Below are 26185 nucleotides of genomic sequence, written 5' to 3' on the forward strand. Positions count from 1 at the left end.
TGATCTTCGATAATTACGACCTGATTAAAATACTGTGATACTGCTAAGATAACACACAAGCTTCCATTACATTATTATGCAAAGCATCATAAAAGGCTAAAATGTTTTTGCAGTGATATATGTCAAATATGTGGAGAAAGCTGAAAAATCTGACTTGGTTTATTTTTTGACTCATATAAACACATGTTTTTCTATTCAATGTCACTGTTTATCCATCCCGCAATCTTATCTCTTATCTAGTCAGTTCCCAAAACCATGGAGGAAAAAAAAAACATGTAAAAGCACATGCGGGGTCAGTGTAACTCCGCCGTAACCGCACACAGGTTAGAGTTCATGTAGGGTCTACAGCAGTGATGCCCAAAGTCGGTCCTGGAGGGTCGGCATTCTGCATGTTTTAGGTCTCTCCCTGGTAATAACGCGCCTGGATCAAATGAGTCATTAGAAGACCTAAGAAGAACATTGACATGCTAAGGAGGTTGTTAGTACGACCAGGGAGAGAACTAAAACATGCAGGATGCTGGCCCTTGAGGACCGACTTTGGGCACCCCTGGTCTGCAGGAACCCCTCTTAGTACTACAGGAGGGATAATGCCTTCCTTCCTGTTTGATAAGCATACTTGTTCAGTATAATGATAGGAGAGATAAGGCGTGTTGGACACCAAAATGGTCCATTTTCTTAGGAAATCGCAATTGTCGGAACATCTGCAACTGAAATCACATCCAACCAGTCCAGTCATGCACATCTGATCTACTGGGATTTTCATTCATAACACTCTCTTGAGTGGACAGAGATTATCCCAAAAATAAAGGAAATATCCAGTGAGCTGCAGTTGTGCGAATGAAAATGCCTTGTTGATGTCAGAAATCAGAGTAGGTAACAGAAAAGTAACAGTGGCTGAGCCAAACACTTGTTAAAACTGTGGCATCTAAAATGCCATCTCTGAATACACAACATGTTAAACTTTAGAGCAGATGGGTTACAGCAGCAGAAGACCACAGTGGGCTAACTCTAGCCCTAACAGTGTCACAGAATCATCAAAATTAGTGACAAGTTGCTTGGTCCAGTTAGTCTAGATTTCCGCTGCAACATTCAGGTGACAGGGTGAGAATTTAGCTCAAAAGACATGAAAGTATGGATCCAACGTGCCTCTTATTAATGTGTCCCACTAGTGCAGGGGTGGGCAACTCCAGGCCTCGAGAGCCGATCTCCTGCAACTTTTAGATGCATCTCTACTTCAACACACCTGAGTCAAATAATGAGGTCGTTGGCAGGACTCTTGAGAACTTGACTGCACTTAGGAGGTGACTCAGCTGTTGGACCAGGGAGACATTTAAGAGTTGCAGGACACCGGTCCTCGAAGACCAGGATTGCCCAGCCCTGCACTAGTGTATGCGCCACTAAGTAGACCCTTAGTAACAACTGAGAATCAATTAAACGCAACAGTCTACCTGAGTATTGTTGCTGACTATGTCCATCACTTTTTGTCCAGTACCATCCCTTGATGGCTACGTCCAGCAGGGCAATGCAACCTTGCCACAAATTTTACCTTGTCTTGAAGATGACCAGGAACTGTCCTCCAACAGCCTCCATAATCTCCAGGTCTCAGTTTAATTAAACCCTTTTTGGGATGTGACAGATTCACATTATGGACGTGCAACCGACCAATCAACTCACCAAGACCTCGACGAAAGGTTTTTGAAACCTTGTTGAATCTTTGCCACAAAGAATTTGGTCAGGTGTAAGGGGGTGACAGAGTTTGAATTGAGCCTCAGATCTTACCTCTTCCCTCCCACCTGCCCGGGATTACTAAGCAACTTTTGGTTCATCGGTTTGGGCCTTCAACGGATATCTCTTTTGCAGCAATGCTTTGTTCTGTGTTCAAAACTTATATCTGCTTACAAAAGTGGAAACAATATTCATAAAACAGCCCTGTCTGTGTTGTTGTACAGGCAATGAGGGCAGGGGTGTATTTTTACAGTAATTACTAGCTCTGTTTGACTTCCGCCCATAATACCAGCTCAGCAAAACACTGTGTCCTGTTACTACACAGATGGACGGAAAAATGACTGTTGACAGACAGATGCCAATAAACCGGTTATGCTTGGTTTGGATGAATAGCCAGTTTGGCACCGGTTAAAACATGCTTGCCACTGACTCAGATTTTAACATGCCAGCAGCTGTGGGTGTTTAACCACTTGCATGGGAATCGTAAATCAAAACCATGCATGCAGAAAAGACTTGCACATGTATTCGTTTTGAACTGTCACTCTCCAATGGAAAAAACACAACTAAATGACATGCATATCACATATACATGTTTAAAACATGTTGCGACAATTAGTTCTCATATGATGTTGGAAGCATTTGTTAATTTGCAGGGTGGTGTGCAGTGTTCTGTCACATAATTTTGCAAGAGTGCCAAGAAACCTGAGCAAATTACCTTTTCCCACATGTTTCCACCACAAGGCTTGTAGCAAACTGCAAATCGGACTTCTAATCATTAGGGAATGGCTTTCTGATGTAAAATACAAGATTTGTGGAGTGCATCCCTTATACTTGTCAACAGATTCTCCCACCCGAGCCGTTGATCTCTGTAGCTCCACAAGAGTTGCTACAGATCTCTTAGCTGCTTTTGTTATCAATGCTTTCCTTGCCTGGCTGGTCAGTTTCGGTGAAGTACCTTGTCTTGTTATGAGGGATTGCTGTAAAGTCAATGACGCAATGCAAACAATTCTCTGCTGTCACTATGTGGTCGCCCAAGAGGAATAAATGACTCGATGCAAACTACTGGGTTTCCTTTCATATAAATTTCTTAAACTAATTGGAATAGTGAACTGAACTTATTGCACTTTGTGATAACTGAGATAAAGTGGAAGATATGGGTGATTGAACTGAAATAACTTTTTTGTAAAGTGCCTTGATTAAAGAACTACAGTGTTCTAAAGGATTTTCATGAATTAATCATAACACCTCCTCTGGGTTTACCTATCGATCAGGTTTCTCACAATCATATGATRAAACTTCCCGGCAATATTAGCAAGTGAGTTATAAACCTGAGTTACACACCGTAGGGGTCAATCAAGTAACTCCTCCTCCTCCTCCAAAAAAAAGAGGAACCAGTGGTCAGCAAAGCACACCAATGTGCTTGATTGTACACATGAAGCGTTCTGGAACATATCTTATACAACACATTTTTCCTCTCACCCATAAAGCAATTAGACAAACGGAAGGAAAGCAATACAAACAGAGAGGCAGGATAACAGAGTGTGGGATGTAGCTGCAGGATTGTAATGAAAGTAAAAATACAAGTGAGCAAACAGAAAAAGCTACACCTGAGCCCTTCCGCAGTATTTTATGTGCTCATTACTGTGAAGTTCCAGTTTTTTCCAGCCACGTCTAATTCAGACGGTAACACTAATTCTAGCACAGACCACATGTGGCGTCTTCCCTGTTCCCCAAGGGCACATCTTGTACATCATATCCTCACTGAGCAAGCAATACAAAGTGTACTGTTGACTGTCCAGTAGGAGTACATTCTCATGAGAGAAACTCTTGTTCAATCCAGTTCAGCTCTATTGCTCTGCTGGGATCTTTTCTGAGCTCTGACGCTTTTGACCAGCAGTGACCGAGTTCTGCAGAAAATGCCTGGCAGTTCACGCGTGATTACGTCTGTTTACCTCAGCCTAATTACCTTTATCTCTGATCAGGGGTTTGCCTCTGCTGCTTTCAGAGCGTTTGAGACAAGATGGAAATCAGAACTGGGACAAAAATAAAAACATTTAAAGTGTTAGATATGTTGGAATGTATAAGATGGCAATGGACTTTTTAATACAAGCAAATGGTCAAATGGCTGCAGAAACCAGCGCTGGTAGCATGGGTGGGCATCAGGGAGGCATTGTCCATTTGTTTCTTTTCATTAGTTCTCAGTTCTAATCAACAAAATTTAAAGAAATACACATTTGAAATGCATCAGTCTGTGTAATGAATAAAGATAATATAGAAGTTTTGCTTTTTGAATGGAACTACTGACATAAATCAACATTTTCATGATATTCTAATTTTATGACCAGGACTTGTATGCTCAGAAGTCAGTAGTTCTGGTTACATTTACTTGAGTAACTTTTTGAAAAACACGGCAAAACAATCTCACAGGAGTAGCTTTATCTCACTGTACTTTAAATTTTTAGTTGACTAATATTTTGAACTATTTCTACTCTTACTTGAGTAGATTGAATTCAGATATTGGACACATTTTTAGATTTCTGCACATATGAGCTAAAGTCTATGCAAATCTTAACGTGTCACCAGGTAGTCACATCTTTAGTTTTGGTACAGATAATATGATGATGATGATGATGATCATAAGAAGCATTTTCTCCAGGAACCAGGTTAGACACACAAGCTATTTCCCTTTATTAGTGTATGGCCTTGCCCACCCTTTGGCCATCCCGTGTATGAAAGTCTAGTTCTGCTGCTGGAAGTCAGTAGAAACGGTAAAGAAATAGTTGGGCTTGAGTCTAACCAACAAAGGGTTGGTGCAAACTGATCGATCAATGAAGAGATTGGATCACATCACTGTCACAATCTTAAGAAACCAAGAGAAGAGCTTTTTTTCTACGTGAGGTCAACATGTAGAACTTGTTTTTATTATTATTATTTATTTAGTATGTAACAAGTAAAGGCCCAAATCTGACTGGTATCATTGTAAACCTAAACTGAAGAAGTTTCTACAGAAACCCCAGCTTGAGAGTCATARGGCCAGTGTTTTTGTAAGTTTTTTATTGTGGGCTCTTAAGAAGTGTTTTGTTTTCACTGTTTTATAAGTGCATTTAAAATTTTGGATTTTAGTTTCTATGCAATCATAATCAGGCTGATAAACAGGCCTAAATGTTCTTGTGTTGTGCATCAATCCCTCCTAAATTGTGGTATTACATTAATGTCACAGATATGATCTAAGTGGCCCAGTAGTGGTGTGTATGGGTTTTRGACATGAACCACTATGCTTTGTCAGTAGTCAAGCGYTCTTGTTATTATCACACCCTGCTTTAAATCTTGCCAAATGGTAGTTGCAACAARAGCATGTATAATCCAGTTTCCCATATTTGACACAAAATATTGTGTTTTTTRCATTGTCAGTTGCACAGCAGAATGACTGTTGAAGCTCAACCAAAGGCAACAGTTTTGCATTTTCTCTGCTCAGCAATGTACCAAAGGGGCTGACATGAAATTTACACTAAAGAAGCGTTTTTCAATGGTTGGCTGTTTGCTGGCTGTTACACAACCCAGGTTTAACAATAAGAAGATGACCGCTGGAAGGGCGATCARCTGGAACACTCTGGACGAGTTCCTCCTCAGAAGCTTCCAGCAGCTGAGCGATAGCTGATCCATTAGATGGGTTAACTACTTTCGGAAGTACACTATGGCAGTTCATCAGGTCACAAACAGGATGGAAGAGCTCTTATTAGAAAAAGAGGAGTTGTGTTTGTGAACTTCAGCTTCCTGAAGTCTTTGCCCTTCTCTTTTTCAACAGTCCACAGTCCAATCTGAAATTAACCAGCTGATCCAACTGGTTGATGATTGAGAATGAGGGAAAGCTTGTTATGTCATGTCACTCTCTTTGGTAGGGTTCAAGTCCAGATATCCCCCTTTAAGAGAATTTAACAAGCTTTACATATGTTGTATGCTATAAACGAAACCACCTCGTCCATTCAACTTAAAAATCCAACCTGTCTGGGTCACATAGAACGTATGTCAGCTGTTAGTTTTATGTTTATTAGCACCTCTGTCAACTTGTCAAAAATTCTGTGGAMCACATTCATCAGTAAATACACTGCTCTGGTGTTTAGAGTGTATGTCTGATTACATAGACATATAAGTTCTGGATTTTAACATTCAAGTTAAATAGCACAATCTATCTGATAGAGACTAAATTAATTTTAATGATAGTTGAGGGAAAAATGTTTTTGAAGGAAAAGGACAAAGTCCTCAAACCACATGTTAAGAAAACATATTTTGCCATTGTTAAATTGTTACAGATAACAAAGTCTACTTTTTTTCCATTAATTTTCTAATTTTTCTGTTATTTTAAGAATAAAGGTCCAACTCTTTGCTTTTGCCAAATGAAAAGCTAAATAATACTTTACTGTGACGTAAAATAACACATCAGGATCTTAATTTGTTTGCCCCCACAATGACTGGAAAAAATTGTTTAAGGTGAAAGTGCTAAGAGTACTACTACTAAATGCAAAGTGCAACAGCTACCAAACATCAGAAGTTTTTCATTCACTGCAAAATCCATCTGGCTGGAACAATACAGTAGAAAGAAGATTTTGGAAAATGGCTCAAAATAATTCAATATGTGTTTTTCTGATATGACATGGACTGATGGAGGAAATGACAACACCAAGGACAAAGAGGTGTGCCCCATCATGTCTGAACTCTCCCACCACCCCACCATGCTGGGAGGTGAAAACTCTGAGGGGTGGGCAAGTTTCCTAACATCTGTCCAAACTGTTTGCCTTAATGTTTGTTTTAGCAGGGTGAACCGAAATGAACAGATAGCAAAGGAAAAAAAAGACATGTTAAAGTGTCCTTTATTTATTTTTCACTGGCTGCAGATGGAGAAAACAATGTGTTAAAACAGAAAACAGAAACCGATTTGAAGCTGGAGATTGAACCAGGCACAAAAGCACAAATCTAAGGACTGTCTTCTCAAAACTTTGATGATGCAGAGCAACAAGCTCCTTAAAACAGTAAAGTAAAAAAGATTTGTGTTGTTTTGCGGCAACTTCATTCTGAAACACTTTTCAACTCAAAAATCATCTTACTTCAATAAATCTAACACTCTGGAGGTAGTTCAAAGTTTCTACCCTCCATCTACTTTTATGTGCGAATGTAAACACACCACAGTATAAAAATACACCAAGTACATTTCATGTGGAACATCTAACTGAAAATGACTTGGAATTTCTAAATATTCTATTCTATTCAATAGTTTAGAATAGGAAAACTTTTCAAAGAACAGAAGTTTTAAGTCGCAATTTTTGTTCTACGTGTTTTTTTTGGCAACATGTGTGTGCGAATACGTTTTCCCTCAGTGGGTGAAGTGAGATGCATAGATCGTTGTGAAATCCTAAAAAAAATAAGAGCACCAAAGTTGTCATTTTTAAGTTGCATAAAAACAAAACTTTCCTCCAGGTCGTCCACCTTTCCARCGGTGGTGGTCAGAAGTTTACATAYCTTCATCTCTGGCATCGATTTCATGCTCATTTAGGGCTTTCAGTGATGAATTTGAACCGTTTCTTTTTGGTTGAAGTTTGAATTTATTATGGATTTTCCTGGCCATCAAACATCCCTGTTGGAACAACTGCTTGTATTAATCTCTTAACCATCTAATTGTGGATTTGAGGTCAAGATGAAAAATTTGGAAAACTTGAGAACCAAACCTTCAACCTCAAGGATATCAAAAAAGCAGGTCCATGGTGCCAAACTTTTAATTTTYTTTCTCTATACAGTCATATTTAAACGTAACATTAAAAGTGAAACATGCATGCCAGYAATGAGTGGATGTAAATTTCTGTACATTACAGTGGTGTTTCACTTAAGTAGAGGTAAAATAAATGCCAACTATAACCGTTACAGTAATCCCAGGTCTGATGTCACACTCCTGTGCTCACGTTCACCAGCTCTTACGGCTCTGTGAGGCTATATTTGTTCGTTTTCCTGTGTAGCTGACTGCCCTGATGTTTGTGTGGGAATCACAGTACATGGATATATTTATGGGACTGGCCTTTTGTAATGAGGATATGAATAAATCACTACAGCAGGCCAAAAATAAAACGAAATGGATTCTGAGCAGAAAGCTCCAAATTTAGAAACCATAGGAGAGCAATACCAACAACTTCCATTAATGCGGTCTGGCCCTGTTAAAAATCGACATGCGGTTATTTAGAGATGTTCGTGGAAGTGTGGTTGGCCTGTGTCATGCTGCCCTCTGGTGGTGAAATAAGTGAACTTTCTCTCTCTCTCTCTGTCCCAACAACTGCACGGCCGACTTCAGTTTTCTTCTTCAGAAACAGCGGCAGGAAATGCTGGTCCATTCATGTCGTTGCAACTTCAACAGTGGGACGATCAATCTTGTATTCCGGTTACCCTGGTTACTATGATGCAGAGGAATGAGTGGCGTCCCTCACTTCCTTTTGCTGTCCAGGATGCCCCTCCAGTCATCAGACCAAGACAGGAGCCGTCTCTGGGAAGGACCGACTGACAGATGCTTGTTGTGGCAGGCGGTGAACAGGATGTGTTCCCAAGCTGGTKTGGGCTCCACACCTAATCAAGACATGAAAGATTATGTAACCCATTACTTGTGTTTAACAAGAAGGAGCCTCCAGAAGGTTGTTTCAGAGTAACTGCAGTCAAAGACGAGCAGAACACATGGATACACATAAGAAATGTGTGTTGCAACCGCTGATTTCAGTGGGTTTCATTGGGATTTAACACACCAGACTAAGTTAAAGTATCCTGGCAAAAACCAGTCCCTTGTTCTACAGATGCTCTGGACCCTTGGCTATTGACGACCRATTGCTTCCTGAAGGTGTACACTCAGTTGAAGTTTTAAATTTTACCCAATTGCTAATGTTTGTATGTAATGTATGAAATGCTCCGTTTCGACTCTATGCAGCTAACCGGAAATTGAGTGTGCTGTAAACAACCATCCTCTGCTGCAAAGAGAGAAGTGCCGAGTCAAACGAGGCAGCTGCTGATTTTAATTCAATAGACTGAAGGGCTTCATTTACTTCCTCCACTGTCATCGCAAAAACTACAGTCAGACTATAAATCTAAAACAGCGCAGAAAATCGACTTCATYGTTCACAACTTTTCCTTCTGTTCACTGATTGGCCTGGCTGGTATTCCGACCAAAAAAACCCATTTCAATGGGGGAAAGATCAGCCAGAAAACTGAAATTGGTGCACCACTACTGAATACATTTGCAAGACTATGTATCATTGCAAATGTAACAATCCCATTCTATTGGAAATTATGTCTAGAAAGCAATTTCCCCCTAAACCTAAAGTTGTGTCACCTCTTRGTGGCAACAACTGTCAACAAGTGTTTGTCGGAATCTTCCAAGTCATTTATAAGTCCAAACTTAGAATAGATTACTCACACAAYGTATTTATTTTTTAATCCTTTCAGGAGTGGATTTTCTGCTGTGCTTTGGATCACTGCTATGCTGCTTAACTGAACTGCACTGAAGGTGCCACCCTAAGGCCTGGACGTTCTTGAATGCTGGTTAACCAGGCCTACATGTGGCTGGTAAGTAAATAAACAGAGACCGACAGACACTTTATTTATCGCCAGAGAAATACGTTGGCTTTACCTTTTCTGGTTGGTTGGTCAGGCTGTTTCCCCTTAGTAAATAAAATCCTGTTTTAAAAACTTATTTTTTGTTTTTGCCCAGGCTGATATTAAGTATACTTTTTCAAAGCGTTGCTCAGTCTAAGAGCTATCGAATGTCACAACATAAACAATGCAAGTCCACAAAGCCCACCTTGAATGTCAGGCTTGTCGTCTATGAGGAGGTCACCGGCAATTATGGTTTTATCTCTGGTCAGAATGACCTGCTCCAGAAAGTCACAGCCTAAATGCTTCTCCACCCAGGCGTACTGGAAACACACGCACGCACGCACGCACGCACACACAGACACACATACACACACAGGCACAAACGCAATCAAGGTGTCAGTTGTTAGAAAAAATCCCTTTAATGATTATCAAAGCAGAAGATTCCATGCTATTGATCAACAGGAGGCTCACCTTCTCATATGGGCAGTGTTTGTAATGTTTAATGGGGCTGGTGCAAATAAAGACATCTGTGCTGCAGGGAGAGAAGGAAACAACAAGAGCTCAGTGGAAACACATGGCAATTCATTTCCTATTCCAGCTGCATATGCCACCCACACAGACTCTTAATATGCTGGAAACGGGTGGCAACGGTTCAGATGAAGAGCTCAAACACATCCAGAGTGATCACGTTTGATAGAAATGTTCAATATGTAATGGCTATGAAAGGTGGGGTTGAGAGGAGCTTCAYCCAAAGTGATTCAGGAGAAGAAAAGGGCTCCTGAGTGCCTCTGTCTAAAATCACCATCATTGATGAAGATGGTGCCACAAACCTTGCAAAAATCACTCACCACCAAGGCAGAGCTTGCTTATCACTGGCAGCAGGGTGTCCATGAGTGAAGATTATTATTTTTTAATAATGCGGTTGATGACTAAAAGAGACGCAAAGATGACAGAGTTCTGACCAAGACAAACATCAATGCCAGACTTATGATCTGCTGGTAGTACAAGGATGGACACTTAAATATCGCCAAGTTATTTTATTGGTTGTTTGGGAAATCTGTACAATTATTTGTGTATAACAAAGAAGTACTGCCTCAATGAGGTAACAGTACCCCTACTTTCTGCCTAAGAACATTGCCATTGGCTTGAAAAAAAAGTTATTCTGGTGTAACAATTCAATTATTAACTTGTTTTTACTGCCCTCTAGTGGCCAAATATTAGATTCAATACCATCTCACCACCAAATGTATGTTGAAACGACCAGCTGAAAGGCTACAATGAGGCTTACTTAGTTTTGGAACTTTTCTCTGCTAGTTTCGACCTCAAAGGCACATGACAATGCTGTTTACATGTCAAGGAATCTTTATCAAACCACTAGCAGGTGCGCTTAAAAGACAAAGAATCGAATCACCTGACTAATTTGACTTGTAAGATTGTCTTCTATGCTGATGATGTATTGCTTGGTTCCAAAATGCGCAATCTTTTCTTTTTGAGACAGTTAAACTTAGAGGGTTTTACTGCTTTTGGTTTTCTTTTATGTCTGTCCTGGTGATTCTTTTTTTGATTGATTTCGAGTTTTGAACAAAGACCATAACACATAAGAGAAAAAATGAAGTGCTAGTAAGAGTATTTAGTCCAACCGAAAATGAATTGGTTGAAGGAATAACTTCTTTTATGCATAAAAGCAAATGCTCTTAAACTTAATCAGATTTAATAATCTCCAAAAACATGCATTGATTGGTAGTTTTGATACTTTTGATGAAAGTGGGAAACAAAGAAAAAAATTCAGCATTTGAAGCAATGTTCAATCAAACCAGTCAAAGGCAAATTCACAGATGAACTGGTATAAACAAGTTTTTATCTGTCTTATTATTCCGGCAAGTATTCTGATTGTTCTTACTCATCCATCTTGGCCATCTCCTTCACCGCCTCCAACCCTCCAGGCAGAGGATCCAAGTCTATGAAGAAGCCTTTGGACTCCCAGATACTGATGGCTTTTTCCTGGAGAGAGATGGAAACAGTTAGTTTACACCCGGTGGATTACCGGATCACGTGTGTTTGCATTAGTATCAGTGCACCTCTACTATAACAACAAGAAGGAACAAAGGTCAAGTTTGTTATCAACACGCTGTGAAAAAGTCTTAACCCATCCAAAACATGGGACAGAGGTCTGCATTCTTACTGTTGGATTTCACAAGATGCAGCTTTTTTAAAAAGCTCAGTGAAAAATGCTAATTCTGCTTTTTGTGTATTTGAGTTAATGACATCACAAGAGGAACAAGAGTCAATGTGGTCAGCTGACAGCAGTTTAGATTAATTATATCCCTCCCTTGACAAGTTTGGCCTAGAACTTTTCACAAACTGCTTTTAAATGTTTTATTAAATGTTTTTCCTGAAATCCAACTTTCTGCTGCAGCAATACAAAATACAAGTAAACCAAAGGAAGAAATGTATTAAATATAAGGAAGAGGTCTGGGGCCACCTGAAAATTTTTTTTATAAAAGACTTTTAAATGTCATAATTATGACTTTGTTTTCCCTTATAATTTGGATTTTTTTTTCTGTCAAAATTTTATCTTAAAATGCTGTCTTTAATCTCAAATTTTGTACTAAATTTTATTCTGAAAATAAAATTCAGAATTATGAGATCAAAACCATTACATTTTTTCAGGTGCATAATTGTCTTCCATATAAATGGTATGAGTAAAGAAGAAAAAACACGACTGGACATGATCAGAAATAAATCGGTGGCGTTAATGTGCCTCGTGTGATGTCACCAGAGGTCTAGAACTTGCTTTGGGGAGAGAATATTTTATATTGATTAAATAAGAATCTACAACTTTACCAAGATTAACTGAAAATCTGACAATGGCTCGTGACTAAAGACGGCAAACTATAACCAAAGCGGTGATTTATTTAATCCCCCAAAAAAGTTGGGACAGTAGCTTTAATGTATCTCCGTAAAAACTGCTTCCATCTGACCGTTTACTTACACATAGGTCGGATCTGAGCTGCCCGTACTGTAATGACACCCAAAAGCCTCTCCTGTCATCCAGGGTGACGAAGGGCTCGTCCGGGTACCTGGCCCTGTATTTCTTCAGGAAGCCCCCCTCGAAGTCCGCCAGCACTCCGTCCATGTCGACCAGGACCCGCAGTCTCTTACCGGCGCCGGAGGAGGACGACATGTTTATAGCAATCCTCTTAAACGGATCAGGGAGCAAAGTTTTCCCTCTTCCGAGTAGGCGGGTTGCAGTCGTGCACAGCAACATCGCTGCTGCCGCCGCCAACGATCGGTATACCTCTCCGAACTCACTGCGCCTGGAACACGCCGACAAAAAGTCCGCATTGGAGAGAAAAAATAAACTTATTTTAGCACGGTTGTTTTTCTTTTACTGCTTATTTATGACGTTGTGTTTCACTGTACATGGCCGTTTCGCTGCTGCAGTTAAGCTAACACTGCTGGCTCCCTGTCAGGCTAACAGCAGCAGCGGCCAGGTCAAATGTGACACCGCTGGACGCTACACTGAGAGCGGTTTGACGGTGTGTTAGCTACCCGTCAGCTTTTACTGGGCGTCCCACTGCAACGGTAACAGCTGCCACTGAAGCAGTGTGGACGGAAACAGACAGTTATCGCCTGGTTTTGCGGCATCAGGAGGAAGAAGAGCTCAGCTGTGGGAACAAGCTGTACTACAAACAGGTGTTGTGTCGAGTTCGGGTTCCCCCGTTGAGATTTGTTTCCTCATCAGTTGCGCTTCTAAACGTGTTTTACGGCGAAGTAAAATAAAACGTTTTGCCCGTGGTGCATTCAAGTCAATTCGTACATTTGTATAGATATATTTAATTTCCAAAATAATGAAAATAATTGTTACTTAATAATATGAGCAAAGTCGTGTTTATCACTTATTAAGCAAATAGGACAATCCAAAATGAACAACATTGTCTTAATTTATTAATTTTCTAATAGTTGTACTTCTGTGTCTGTTCTTGAATTGTCACTGACTCCTATGTAAAGATAATTGAAAGGCTGAAAATGAAATGTCATATGCTGGTTTCTCTTTTATGATGCATACTTTTGTTTGGCAGTATCTAGAAGGAAAGCAAAACAAGTCAAATATTCAAACTTGAAAATTCTGTCTCATGGTTTTCATCCATTCAGACAAGCAACAAAAATAACTTTTCTGTTTTTTCTGCTGTTTTCCTGCTCTTGTGAGAACAACAATACCCCCATCCCAGTACATTCCAGACCTTTACCTACTCATTTACTCAGAAAAGATTCTGTAGCTTTATTTATCTCGCTTAAATAGCAAAAACTGACAATAATAACTGACCTCACATAACTTGAAATATACCACAAATGAGATAATTTAAAAAAATTGAAATTAATCACGAAGAGTTTATTAAGGCCCTGGTGGCATTGTGTACCAGCAAATGTTAAATAAATTTCTAGTTATTTCAATATAAATAACCTAGTTTGAGTGGTTCTAGTTCTGATTTTGAATGCACCACGAGGTTGGCCGTAAATATTGTTGAGAAGCGCAATTGCGTGTAGGCAGAACTGGTAGAAACGCATCCTAGCATGGAACTCAACGCGACACAACACCAGCTCCTTCCAAGATGGTTTATTCAGAAAAGAGAGCTTACACTCTTCGGTGTGTTTTAAGTGTACCACATCATTTCTGAAGTTTAGCATTGAGGGGGGGAAAAAAAATCTAAAATCAGTGCTTTTCTGTCTGATGAGCCTACCTTCAACAACTACTTAGTTGTTTTATATTGCAACTGAAATAAGGTTAATCCTGTGTTTAACCAGTGATGGTTTTCTTTTCACAAATAAAGGTTTCATCTGTCATTAACTTCGTCTTAGAGCTTTCATCACTGTAGAAGTTGAGTGGAACCTGACATCAGGTTTGAATGTAAAAAAACAAAGATGCTGAGAAATATTTATGTTAGCTAATCCAACTAGATTTTCTTTTTAGTTTTTTTTTTTGTTTTGTTTTGTTTTGTTTGCAAGCAGCTAGTTTTTCCAACCAGAATGTGGTTATATGTGATGTCATTCTCAGACCTTAGCTCCAACTTTCAAGACAAATCCAAAGCATTATGTTTGCATTTTAAACAGAAAATTCAGCTTGTGGTTAAAACTCGAGCACTCCATTCATTGAAGGTCATTCAACCGCAACCTCATAATCCAATATGGCTTTCCATGCATTTAGAACAGTGGTTCTTAACCTTTTTTGAGGTTAAGGGCATATGAACCCCCCAGTTTCATATGCGCATTCACCGAACCCTCCTCCCCCCCGCCGAGACACAAAATACTTTGCAGTGTTCTGATTTAGTAATGTAATTTTATTAGTTGTGTTACCACCTCCACGCCACTAGAGGCAGTAACAACCCCGAAAAGATGCGACTAAGGAGCAGATTTAGACTATAGAATTTGGTAAAAACTGAGCTTTGCTGAAGTAAATAAAGACACAAGTTCAAATCCATGCTGAGAGTGGAGCTTCTTCAATCAGTGCTCCTCTGCAGCACTGATCGGCTAAGCAATGTAAAGTGATCCTCTGCAGCAAAGCGGGGCGTCATCAGACTTTACACAAGTGTGTCTTTACCTCCGCGGCAGAGGCTCCGCCGAACCCCTGAGACCGACTCACCGAACCCCTGGGGTTCGATCGAACCCAGGTTAAGAACCACTGATTTAGAATGTTTGGAAATGAAGTTGTTGCCTATATGAGTTTTGACTTCTGAGGTAAATGGTCGTCCATCCATTGTTTGTAGTCTATGCCATTTCCCACTTATTCCTGTAGAGCTGTGGTTAACATGGTGCATGACAGGTAAATGTTGAAATTAAAAAATATATATAGACAGAAGCTCTTAGTGTAAAAACATCTTTGTTAAAATCGATGAAGTGGCTTCCGCATTTATTAGTGTTTTGCAATTACCATTTTCTTTTCTACAGCATAATAGTCCGCCATCTTAAGCCCCTTAAGATAATTTCTAAAAGTTTTTATAAACCAGTTGCAGCATTTTTGTTATTCATTTTGAAATACAAAACGGCGAACAGAACCGTGTGTGTGGTACTTTAAGAGTCAAAAATGACGTTTCGGTAATCCCGTAGCAGCCTGATCTGTTCCCGTGTTCTCGCGATAGCTTCCCCATCAGTGGCGGCTGTGTGGCCCCCTGTCTCAATCCGGACCGACTTGTTTCTGACGTTTGAATGAAAAACACTGCGAATTACCTCCACTTTGGACCCAGGAAATAATGGCTTCAGCACTGGAGCAGTTCGTTAACAACGTGCGGCAGCTCTCCGCTCAAGGTAGGGCCGCTAAACTCACCGTAGTGGGAAGTATTAGCTAGTTAGCTAGCATATGCTACCCAATGCTTTGGCGATAGCCAGGCAGCAGAACTGTTCAGAGCTCTGCTTTTTGCTTTATCATGTAAACACACCACAAAAACGAGTTTATTGGGGCGCGAGAGTCCCGTAAACTCTCAGCATGGGTTTCGTCTGTTCCTCGTGACTCTTGAGACTCGCTCAAACCCCACGACCCGTAAAACTAAATGTCAAAATTCTACTTTTTGGTTTTGATCTAGCTAATAATTTCTGGGTATTGCCTACCGGTAGTCCCGCCCAGTCCTCCTCTGATTGGTCATCAAAGCAAAATCTGGAACATAATTGGCTGAAAGTGGTATCTGTCAATCGCTTTTGCTTTACCTCTCTTGTGCAAGGCCTTGACAGGGCATCTGACCAGCCGATTGGTGTTTTAAATAACTCGCAACGGGTTGGCACAAAACAAGCATGCGATTCACGTTGTTTTCTACTTTTATAAGTAATAACTCATCAGGAGGGAAAATATAGAAAACGTAGCTATTATTATTTATTTCAATGAATTAAAAAAAAGTATTCATCTTATACTAGCCCTTAAAGTGACACACAGGTAACGTTATTACATAAATACTGTGTCCTTTAGGTTTTTTTCGTTTTTTTTTCGTTTTTGTTTTTTTTTTTTTTTTTCTTGGAAAAAATAGTACCTTGCACTTTTCCACCTTTTATCACAAACAGACATCAGTGTGCTTTATGGGGAATTATTGCAACAGACAAGATCAAATATTGCAAAGTGGAAAGAAAATATGTAGTTTTTCAAAGGTATTTACCAAAACATCTGAAAAGTCGGAGGCAACACTTTGTAATCAGAGCTGAATCTTCTGCTTTGTCTTTACCAGCCGACTCAAGCTCAGTCACTTGTTSCTGGTTCATTTTTTTCCCGCTACATTGAAGTTGATATGCTACTATTTACCATTTGAAATGGACGACATTACCAATATTTCTACCTTAAAAGGCAACAAATGTGTGTGTTTTCCTCCATTCGTTTTACAAGTTGGTTGAGCTTTAGCTTTTATTCCAAAGCTTTATCACAGATTTCATGTTTGCTCACTGACGTTCTCTAACAGAAACTAAAATTCAGGAAAAGTGCTTTTATTAGTTATGTTACTTATGGAGGAAATTAGTTGCACTGGATTTAAAAAGATGATCACAGACTGTTTTTTAAGTAAAATACTTTCCTCTGACCATAGATGCAAGGTTGCTGTTGTAATGTGACAAAAACATGGAAAAGTTTAATCGAATCTAAGATTTATTTATTAATTTTTTTTTTCTTTCCTTATTTTCTTTCCCAAGGTGCTGTAGTTTTAGGAAGTTTAAATTTCTCCCTGTCTATCTCCCCTCCCAGGCCAGATGACTCAGCTGTGCGAGTTAATCAACAAGAGCGGGGAGCTGCTGGCCAAAAATCTGTCCCACCTGGACACGGTGCTGGGGGCCTTGGACATCCAGGAGCACTCCCTGGGCGTGCTGGCTGTGCTGTGAGTCAGAGTTCTCCTCTGTTCGCGCTCATTAGGCGCCGTTGTTCTTCTTCTGTCTCATCTGCTTTACGTTATTCTGTCGGGAGTGTTTGAAGATCAGTTGTTCCCTCTCTGGGACATGGTAAACTGGACGGCGTGTTTGCATGTTCTGGTAGCAACGTGGTTGATTCTCTTCTTTAGAAAAGAAAGAAACATGTGCTGAAGATCTTAATAAATTGGAATATTATTGAAAAGTTCATTTATTTCACAATTTTGTCACTAAATGAAACAAATTGTGTAGATTAATTCCACACTAATTCATGTGTGAAAGCCTTCATGATGATTTTTGTTTTGCTTATAGAGAATGAAAACATGACATTTAAATTAGAATATTACATTCTTTTATTCATCCCAATAAAAGAAACAAAACTTTTTTTCATACAGAGATGTAGTTTTTATGAAAAATATGTTTAAAACCTGCATAACGGTTATCAATCCTAATATATTACATAGGACTAAGATTTTCAGGTAAACTTTGGTTTAGTTAATATTTAGTTGTTTCCTGTTGAGGCCTGTGATGTTGTTAATTTCTCATGGTTGCACTGGAAGATGAGAGCTGATCTTCTCCTCCTCTTGCTGCCAGATTCGTGAAGTTCTCCATGCCAAACATCCCAGACTTTGAGACGCTCTTCTCCCAAGTTCAGCTCTTCATTAGCACCTGTAATGGGGAGCACATTAGATATGCAACAGACACTTGTAAGTAAACTCTTGACGGTGAACAAAGCTCGTCTGTATCCTGTCTGCGGCGCTCATGGTGCCTTTTCTACTGCGGACTGATTGATTCGAACACAAACAGACGTGGATCCGGTTGTTCCCACCTGGAATTAAAAGCGTTTTTAGATTCACTTAAGTTATACTTGAATCATTTTGGCTACAAAAACAAATAATAATCTAGTTCTGCATAGAGACACACAATTTGAGAAGAAGAAGAATCAAATGTAGAGATGCAAAGACACTGAGCTTTTTGACCTGTAATTTAGCTTCGGAAGCCRAAGCTAAATTCTTACAGCATGCTTGATAAATAACTGATGGCAATTTTTGAAAACAGTACGACAAAAAAGTTGAATGATATCAAATGAGCCATTCATCAAAAAACTAACTGCTGTCTTTTATATGAAATATCGATTATTATTTTCTCTCTCCTTGCAGTTGCTGGCCTCTGCCACCAATTGACAAACGCCCTAGTAGAGCGGAAACAGGTAAGAGCTTCAGCAGTGAATCGTTTTCTTGCTTCAGACATAATTTCATAGATGCCCATCTCAGTGAAGAATTTGACCTATTCCTTCGGTAAACATCGTAGACTTTATGACACCAAAGTCTACGACTTTATGAACGTAGACTTTATGAATGTAAAAGTTTCAGTTTCGTAAAACTGAAACTTTTAGTTTCTACTAACTTTTAGCAAAATTCTCATATTGTTCTGTTTTGAGCTGAAAAGTTTCAGGAAAAAGAAGGATTTTCATTTGTTAATCTAGTCCTGAAACGGAAACCTCAGAAGTTATGGAGGATAAAGGACTGGACTTAGTTGTTCAAAGTCCTCATGCTTCCTTCTGCTGATGAGCTTTACGGAGATGCTGATTTTATATTGAAACTGTAACTTATGCAAAAGGACGTTTCAGTATTGGGAATTATATTTTATTGGTTTCAGGTAATATTCTTATCTTCTAAGTGAGGTAATTTGAGGTTTTCCTAGAATTGAAGCCGTCAAAATGAACAGAAAAAGTCATTAAATATATTGTTCTATTTGTGGTGAAGCTACGTAATGAGCTACACTGTTTTTATTTCACGAACTAGTCTTTTAATTTTAAGTAGCTATTATGTGGCTTAAATGTGAATCGGTAGTCGTGGTACRCAATATTCACATGCCTGAGGACTGTTTGGAGAGCTGAAATATTTTATGGGTTCTGAAGTTGCATTTTTTTTCATGCTCATGCAACATTTAGCCATTTGGACAGCAAAAGCTCACACCAGACATAAATGGCTGGCAAAAATGCTAAAGAAAACACAGATCAGATAGACAGGAGAGAAGAAAACGGGAATAACTGATATCGTTATTGCAATATTCCCTAATATTATTGCCGTCACAAGATTCTCTATTATCATTCAGCCCTGACTGATAGGAATTAGAACAAAAAGTTAATGTGGATCTTCAGTCATAGATTGTAGTTTTCAGGACAATCACAATCTTTAAAAAGCCTCACTTGCTGATACCAATTTTTTATTTATTTTTTAATAAGTTTTTGTTAGTGACAGTGGGGTGACGGTTGTTAATCGCACATGCAGACGTGACCTGGTGGGCGAGTCAGGCAGGCAGCTCTCTAACAGCAGAGCAGATGAGGACGGTGGCAGATTTTCAGACCTTTGCAGAGCCAGATAAGATCAGTCTCACATTGAGTTATGCTGGCTTTCAGACTCTCAGCAGTCTGCACTGTGGCAGCTCATGAAGACAGGAAAGTTCTGATTTCTGTTTTCACCACTGCCGTTTGTTGTTTTCTGAACTTTTACAACTTTTGTAGCCCAGCTTCTCTTCTCAGTTCTGGCTTTACTTCCTGTCTGCTGCAGCACACATCCAGCTTTGTAAAACCCTTTTATGAGGGTTCGTCTCTCTACTTGCTGTATTTACAGTCCAGCTGCTCATTGTGTGCTCCATGCAGGACAGAGATCATCTCTCATAAAGTCAAAGGGTCTGCTTGACACACTTATGGTGAAATAGTAAATCAGTCATGCTGCACTTAGCTTGCTGCTACATGAAACCACCACTTCCTTCTAGTTCAGTCGCTGGTCTAGATCTTGTGTGTGTGGGTGTTTTTCTTTTTAATGTTGCTCTGACATGTGGCGGTCATTTCACCCTTAGCTTAGAATGATTTTCAAGGCCTAAGAGAGGTGTTTTTTTTCTATTTTCTTCTCAGAATAAATATTTGGCTGCATTTTAAAACAATTTCAGTTTAACTTAATGCTTCCATCTTCTTCTTCTTCAGCCTTTGAGGGGTGTCGTCATCCTAAAACAGGCAATAGACAAAATGCAGATGAACACAAACCAACTTACCTCAGTTCATGCAGACCTGTGTCAGGTGAGTCGGCCATTTTCTCCCCCGTTCCTGTCCGGTCCAGTCCAATCTGGTCCGGTCCGGTCCAACTCCGCCGCCCTCACCGTCCTCTCGTTCTCCTGTAGCTGTGCTTATTAGCGAAATGCTTCAAGCCCGCTCTGCCCTTCTTGGAGGTGGACATGATGGACATCTGCAAGGAGAACGGAGCCTATGACGCAAAGCACTTTTTATGTTACTACTACTACGGCGGCATGATCTACACGGGCCTGAAAAACTTTGAAAGAGCACTGTATTTTTATGAACAGGTACGCTCCCGTTAGCTCGTCCGACGTCGCAGCCAGTCGTTCTCCAAGGGGGACACTAACCCGTCTGGTGTTCCTCGACAGGCGATAACCACTCCGGCCATGGCGGTGAGTCACATCATGTTGGAAGCCTATAAGAAGTACATCCTGGTGTCGCTCATTCTCCACGGCAAAGTGCAGCAGCTGCCCAAGTACACTTCACAGATAGTAGGAAGGTTCATCAAGGTAGGAACTGGATCACAACGCTGGTGCTTTCTCTGCTTTAGCAAAACAAGTGGATAGAAATTCTGTCTAATGTCTGACCTGCAGGCTGACTCTTCTTCTTTAGAGTACTTTGAAGAGCAGCTACCAGAATATAGCATTTTAGCTAACATTAGCATTCTCCATTTTAAGCAAGTTATTCATGCTGTTCAACTTTCTCCTTTTGTCTCACCTTCAGCGTATTTTATTGGGATGTTGAATGATAAACCAGCTCAAAGTTGCACCTAGTTGTGAGGTTTAAGGAAGAAATAAAAAAAAATCTAAATCTGAAATTAGAGTGGCATCAATAGCAGTTTTCTGGTCGATCAGTAATCTTTAAATGGCCTGACCTGCCGATTCTGATTTTGGCCAATACTGTGACTTGATGGTTTTGGGTTCACATGACAAAAAGCTTGGTTTATATGAAAGCATATTCATGTGTCTAGTCAAAGTCCAGACCTAAATACATTTTGCATTACGTTCTGACTGAGCTTGAACTCCAAAAACTCCCATGTTTTTGTTTTGGTCTATCGCATAAAATCCCAATAAAATCCATAACGTTTGTGGGTTGAAAGGTGAAAAATGGGGCATGAATACTTCTGTAAGTGAAGAAATTATATCAGCCAGTTAAGGCCTGAGCGTACCGTTTTCCTCTCCTGCTGTAACCGTGGTTTCCGCCTCCACCCACAGCCCCTGAGCAACGCCTACCACGAGCTGGCTCAGGTCTACTCCACCAACAACCCCGCCGAGCTGCGCAGCCTGGTCAACAAACACAATGAGACGTTCACACGAGACAACAACACAGGCCTGGTCAAGCAGTGCCTCTCTTCCCTCTACAAGAAGAACATCCAGAGGCTAACAAAGGTGGGGACTCTGGGCGATTAACTCGCACCAATTGTCTTAATGTTGGAAATGCGCACTGATTAAATTGGGTTTTAAATGGAATGAAATGAAACTAAACTGTAAGGTAAAATTAGTGACGCAGTAGCATAAAACAAGCAGTTGATTTGGATATCCAATCATCAGCCATTAATCGTTCTTTGAAGACAAGTCTTCTCTGTTCTGAAGCTGGCACAAAATAAAACGAACAAAACCAGCGGAAAGATTTCAATCACATGAGACAAAGCATAGCTAATGAGAAAAATGATTTAAAGATGTTAACAGTTTAGCTAGATTTTCAGCTTCCTATCCTGAAATGATGACATTTGTAACTAGAAGCCTGTGTTCAATCTGCTTTTGGAAAGTCTTGCTCACATGATCCTGAAAGTGACCTCAGAAAAACTCATGAAATATTCCAAGGAATCAGGGAAAGCCTGTGAAATCCAGTGGTATTAGGATTTCACTGTTTTCATGGTAAAAATTTTTAAAATTTATTAAATCGGGTACTTAGATTAACCAACAATACAGTTTAGATTGCATAGTTTTTTTTTTTCTATAAATGTTTATTTTATGAGTTAATTTTGGTTTCTGAAGTTTAATGTACCAATACTAATATTTAGACCTGATTTTATTTAGAGGTAAAAATATTGTGCTACTCCTGAAAATATGTTGAATGTATACGGTTTAAACAAGAAGAAATAGTTTTTTTAAGGTCAAACTTTATTTATATAGCACATTTACAACAACCTTAGATGACCAAAGTGCTTCACAATAATTAAAATATAAATATATAATAAAATAAGAAATTACATTTGATTTAAAAAAATACAATAATAAAATTAGCAGTAAATTACCAGTAATACATTAGGAATAAAACCAACACTTACTTAATTTCAGTTGCACTGATTTCCCAAAAACTCGTATTAATTCAAATGTACTTTAATCAAGTAGGTCACTTAAAATTTGCTGCTGCAGTGCTAAAAATCTAAGTAAAATAAATTTGCTGTTCTCCACAAGACCGGCTTCAGTGGGTCTCCAATGACTTCCTGTTTTGTCTGATCCCCGCAGACTTTCCTGACGTTGTCTTTGCAAGACATGGCGAGTCGAGTGCAGCTCTCAGGTCCCCAGGAAGCAGAGAAATACGTCTTACACATGGTGAGTCTGTGCACAGAAACAACTTTGAGCTGTTTCAAATATTTTCTCTTTTAAATTTTAACGCTGTTGGCAGCGGTTCATGTAATAATACAAAAAAAAATGTGCATTTCAGATTGAAGATGGCGAGATCTATGCTAGCATTAACCAAAAGGACGGTATGGTCTGCTTCCATGACAACCCCGAAAAATACAACAACCCAGCAATGCTCCACAAAATAGATCAAGAGGTGATCCTGAAATCTGCCTGTGGATTTTTTTCTGCTTGAATATCCTGGTTAAAGCTACTATAATCAAAATCACTGTTTCATTATCATTACTTACAGATGTTGAAATGTATAGAGCTGGATGAGAAACTAAAGTCTATGGATCAAGAAATTACAGTAAACCCACAGTTTGTGCAGAAGGTGAGTGTTTTATATCTGCTTTAGTGATGGCAATTATAACAAATGTCTCGTGTTCATGCAAAAATTATATCAATTATGAGAATAATTGATTTAAAAAAAGGAACATTTTACAAGATGGTCTAAATATAATCAGTAAAATAGATGTTGATTACAATTACTGCCTTCTGTAGTAACTATAATTAACATTATCAAAATAATTTAACATATGTGTCATGTTATGAGATAAAGGGATAAAAAACCCTTAGTTCAAAGACTCGTTTGAACTAACTTTTTGTAATATTACACCAAAATCAAAGTTTGGTATGTAACCGAGGTTCAAAATTGGAATTAAAAAGGTTTCGGAAATGTTCTTCCCGTTTTAACAATTTTTTTTTTTTTTTAGGAAAATCGGATAAAATAGAAATGACTAGCATTGGTTGAGTCAGTTTATTTGGGCTTAATTTTACACCACATAAATTTTGATCCACCAAAGAGAAAATAAAAATATTTAAACAATTACAACTCACTGATATGAAGGATACCATGTTCTTCTTGATCACCATTTACTAACGTTTATTACCAGACACAACAAAGCACAGCATTTTTTGGCACGTTTGGCTTTCCATCAATGTTCCCTCTAATTTTGTCATGTGTCTGGGCATACACAAAAGCTCCCTGAGCACACTGAGGACCACTGTGAGCAACATCAGATGTGCACGCTGTAACCACACACATCACACCCRTTCAAAATCATAGCAAGTTACATGGCTTATTAAAAGAATCAAATCACAGCAGCAATTTTTGTTTAATTAGTTTACTTTTAATATAAGCGATTTGGCCCACTTAAAATGAAGATAAAAATCTTGTTGGTGTTCATGAGATGTGTAGTATGTTATGTTATGAGAGTATGAGTATAAGAGTCCTGCTTTGGATGGAATGGCACATACTCTAGACAGCCATTCCATCCTAAAAGAACTGCATTTCTTTTTTACTTTGTCTTGGTGAGCGGATGTGTCGCTGCCCGTTCGTTTCGCCATGATAAGGGGTTGCGTTTCTTAACTCCGCCGCACTGTTGTTAGCAAACTAACCTGCATGGCGCGTATGGGCAGGACACATAGAGCTATCAACGCTATGATTGGCTGCATAGCATAATTAAACCGTATCGTATCATTGGCTGAGCATCTGTCACTCACTGCGTTACATTGAAAAATGGTACGGAATAAGACATTATTGGTCTAATTCAATATATTAGATTCGGTCTAATATTAGATATTAATACGTTTATGGTGGATTTTATTTTATGCGCTGCATAGATTTTCTTGTGCGCTGAGACTGTGCGAGCAGAGCGCGATTGCGCAGGCGTGCGCAGCTTAGAGGGAACATTGCTTTCCACATATTTTCACTACTGCTGCACTGATATCTTAGATCACCAAAAACCCAATAGGTTACTCCACTGCTGTTTCAAACAAGAAAGTGTGTGTCTAAGCTTTTGCATCATCATTGCCAGGCATTCCTGCCTGTGTTTTATAGTCATTAGCTTTAAATAGTATCTTTATCTACTTATTGCCTGAATAAATGAAAGAAATCGGAATAATCCGTAGATTACAAACTTTACGAAAACTGGAGGAATCTGACTGAGTTCTCTAGTGAAAAGCAAATAATTCACACTACTGTCAGGTATGTATTGGACGGTAATGTCAAAGTTATAGTGAACCGTGGCAAAATCCGAGTGTTTCTTCTGTAAGATGTGACAAAAAGAAAAGTCCCACTTTTAATCTGTTTTTGTTCTAAGAGCGTAGCTACGGCTTCTGTGTTTTCGTGGTAAACATTTCTGACCCGTGCTGCTGCTGCTTCTTCACTGTTCCTGCAGAGTATGGGATCGCAGGAGGACGACGTCGGTAGCAAAACGTCGAGTTATTCATGAGGGGGCCTTGGACAGGGACAGAACGCCACAGCCACCCCAACACGTTCTTCCCGGGATGAGTTGGATTTTTTTTTAAAAGAGGAAAAGAAAACATTCTGTTGCATCAGGACATTGGTCAAGGAAAAAAAACCTAATTGTGTGGAATGATGATTAATTTGGTTATTCTTACTTCACCGTGTCTTAAGGATAACAGATCCTTAGGGGAAAAGGAAAAAAAAAAAAAAAATCAAATTTTCGTCAGTGTTTTATTTATCAATGTTCAGGAGCGCCACAGCTACGCTGACAGAAACCACAACAATAAAAACTGGACTTATCTGTTCCAAACGTGTGTGAATAAATCTCACTTGTTTTGTTTTGTTTTTTTTTTTTGTTTTTTTTTGGGTTCTTCTGCATGATGGCCGTAAGTGGAGGGGCATTACGAATGAAGTGAAGCATCTTTGGCTGACGATGAATAAATATGATTATATTCTACATTTTGTAAAGACCGCGCTGATCGTTTTCTTCTCACTCCTTGGTTAGATTGTAGATATCATCAAACGCGAAGCTGTACACACGGACATACCCTCGACGAAGCTCGACACTGTGGAGAAGTCGAACACAATCTGGTGCACTGTTTTTTTATTTTTTTGGTTTTTGTTTCTCTATTTTCTTTTTTTCTTTTTAGGTCAGATCCACTAGGTGTCGCTAGAGCACTGCACAAGAAACTGTTTTGACAGCTTGAAGTCAACAGATATAACCAATCTGTCTTTATCAATTGGGAGCTTGAGCATTGCGATTGTGGATCTGTTAATAAATTGTTTAAGAATACAGGTGTCAGTTAATTTCCTCTACACGCTCTACTTTAGCGTCCATCATTTCATAGTGGATCACAGTCTTGGTTGTAGCTTTGAGGTTGACTCTCTTCTCATTGGGTGCGCACCATTTTTCACCCGGCGGGGCAATTTTGTGCGCTTCCTCACTGGTGGGGTTTATATGTCAACGATACACCAACTGGGGCATACCCTGGACGTCCCTTCTAGAAGGGCGAC

At 39.4% G+C, this 26185-nt stretch overlaps 2 protein-coding genes and 1 long non-coding RNA gene across 3 annotated transcripts in view; 2 read left to right on the forward strand and 1 right to left on the reverse strand.

Annotated features, from left to right (window-relative positions):
• The window catches only part of LOC103482057 (uncharacterized), a 51516-nt gene extending 41972 nt beyond the window's left edge, over positions 1-9544 (forward strand). The window contains exon 4 of the long non-coding RNA XR_536385.1: positions 9196-9544. This is a non-coding gene — a long non-coding RNA (uncharacterized LOC103482057). The remainder of the gene's footprint in view (positions 1-9195) is intronic.
• Positions 6578-13143, reverse strand: nt5m (5',3'-nucleotidase, mitochondrial). The gene is made up of 5 exons (XM_008437967.2): positions 12338-13143; positions 11246-11346; positions 9817-9877; positions 9551-9665; positions 6578-8328 (listed from the first exon to the last, which is right to left on the reverse strand). Exons 1-5 carry the CDS (start codon positions 12611-12613, stop codon positions 8189-8191), a joined length of 693 nt encoding a protein of 230 aa, XP_008436189.1. The 5' UTR covers positions 12614-13143; the 3' UTR covers positions 6578-8188.
• Positions 13144-15465: 2322 nt separating this feature from the next.
• cops3 (COP9 signalosome subunit 3) lies at positions 15466-25964 on the forward strand. The gene is made up of 12 exons (XM_008437970.2): positions 15466-15648; positions 17060-17189; positions 17812-17924; positions 18378-18427; positions 20207-20299; positions 20401-20580; positions 20662-20802; positions 21508-21681; positions 22765-22851; positions 22964-23077; positions 23174-23254; positions 25104-25964. The coding sequence occupies exons 1-12, from the start codon at positions 15594-15596 to the stop codon at positions 25155-25157; spliced, it is 1272 nt and encodes a 423-aa protein (XP_008436192.1). The 5' UTR covers positions 15466-15593; the 3' UTR covers positions 25158-25964.
• Positions 25965-26185: the final 221 nt, after the last annotated feature.

This window comes from Poecilia reticulata, linkage group LG19, assembly GCF_000633615.1.
Source record: "Poecilia reticulata strain Guanapo linkage group LG19, Guppy_female_1.0+MT, whole genome shotgun sequence".
NCBI classification, from domain to species: domain Eukaryota; kingdom Metazoa; phylum Chordata; class Actinopteri; order Cyprinodontiformes; family Poeciliidae; genus Poecilia; species Poecilia reticulata.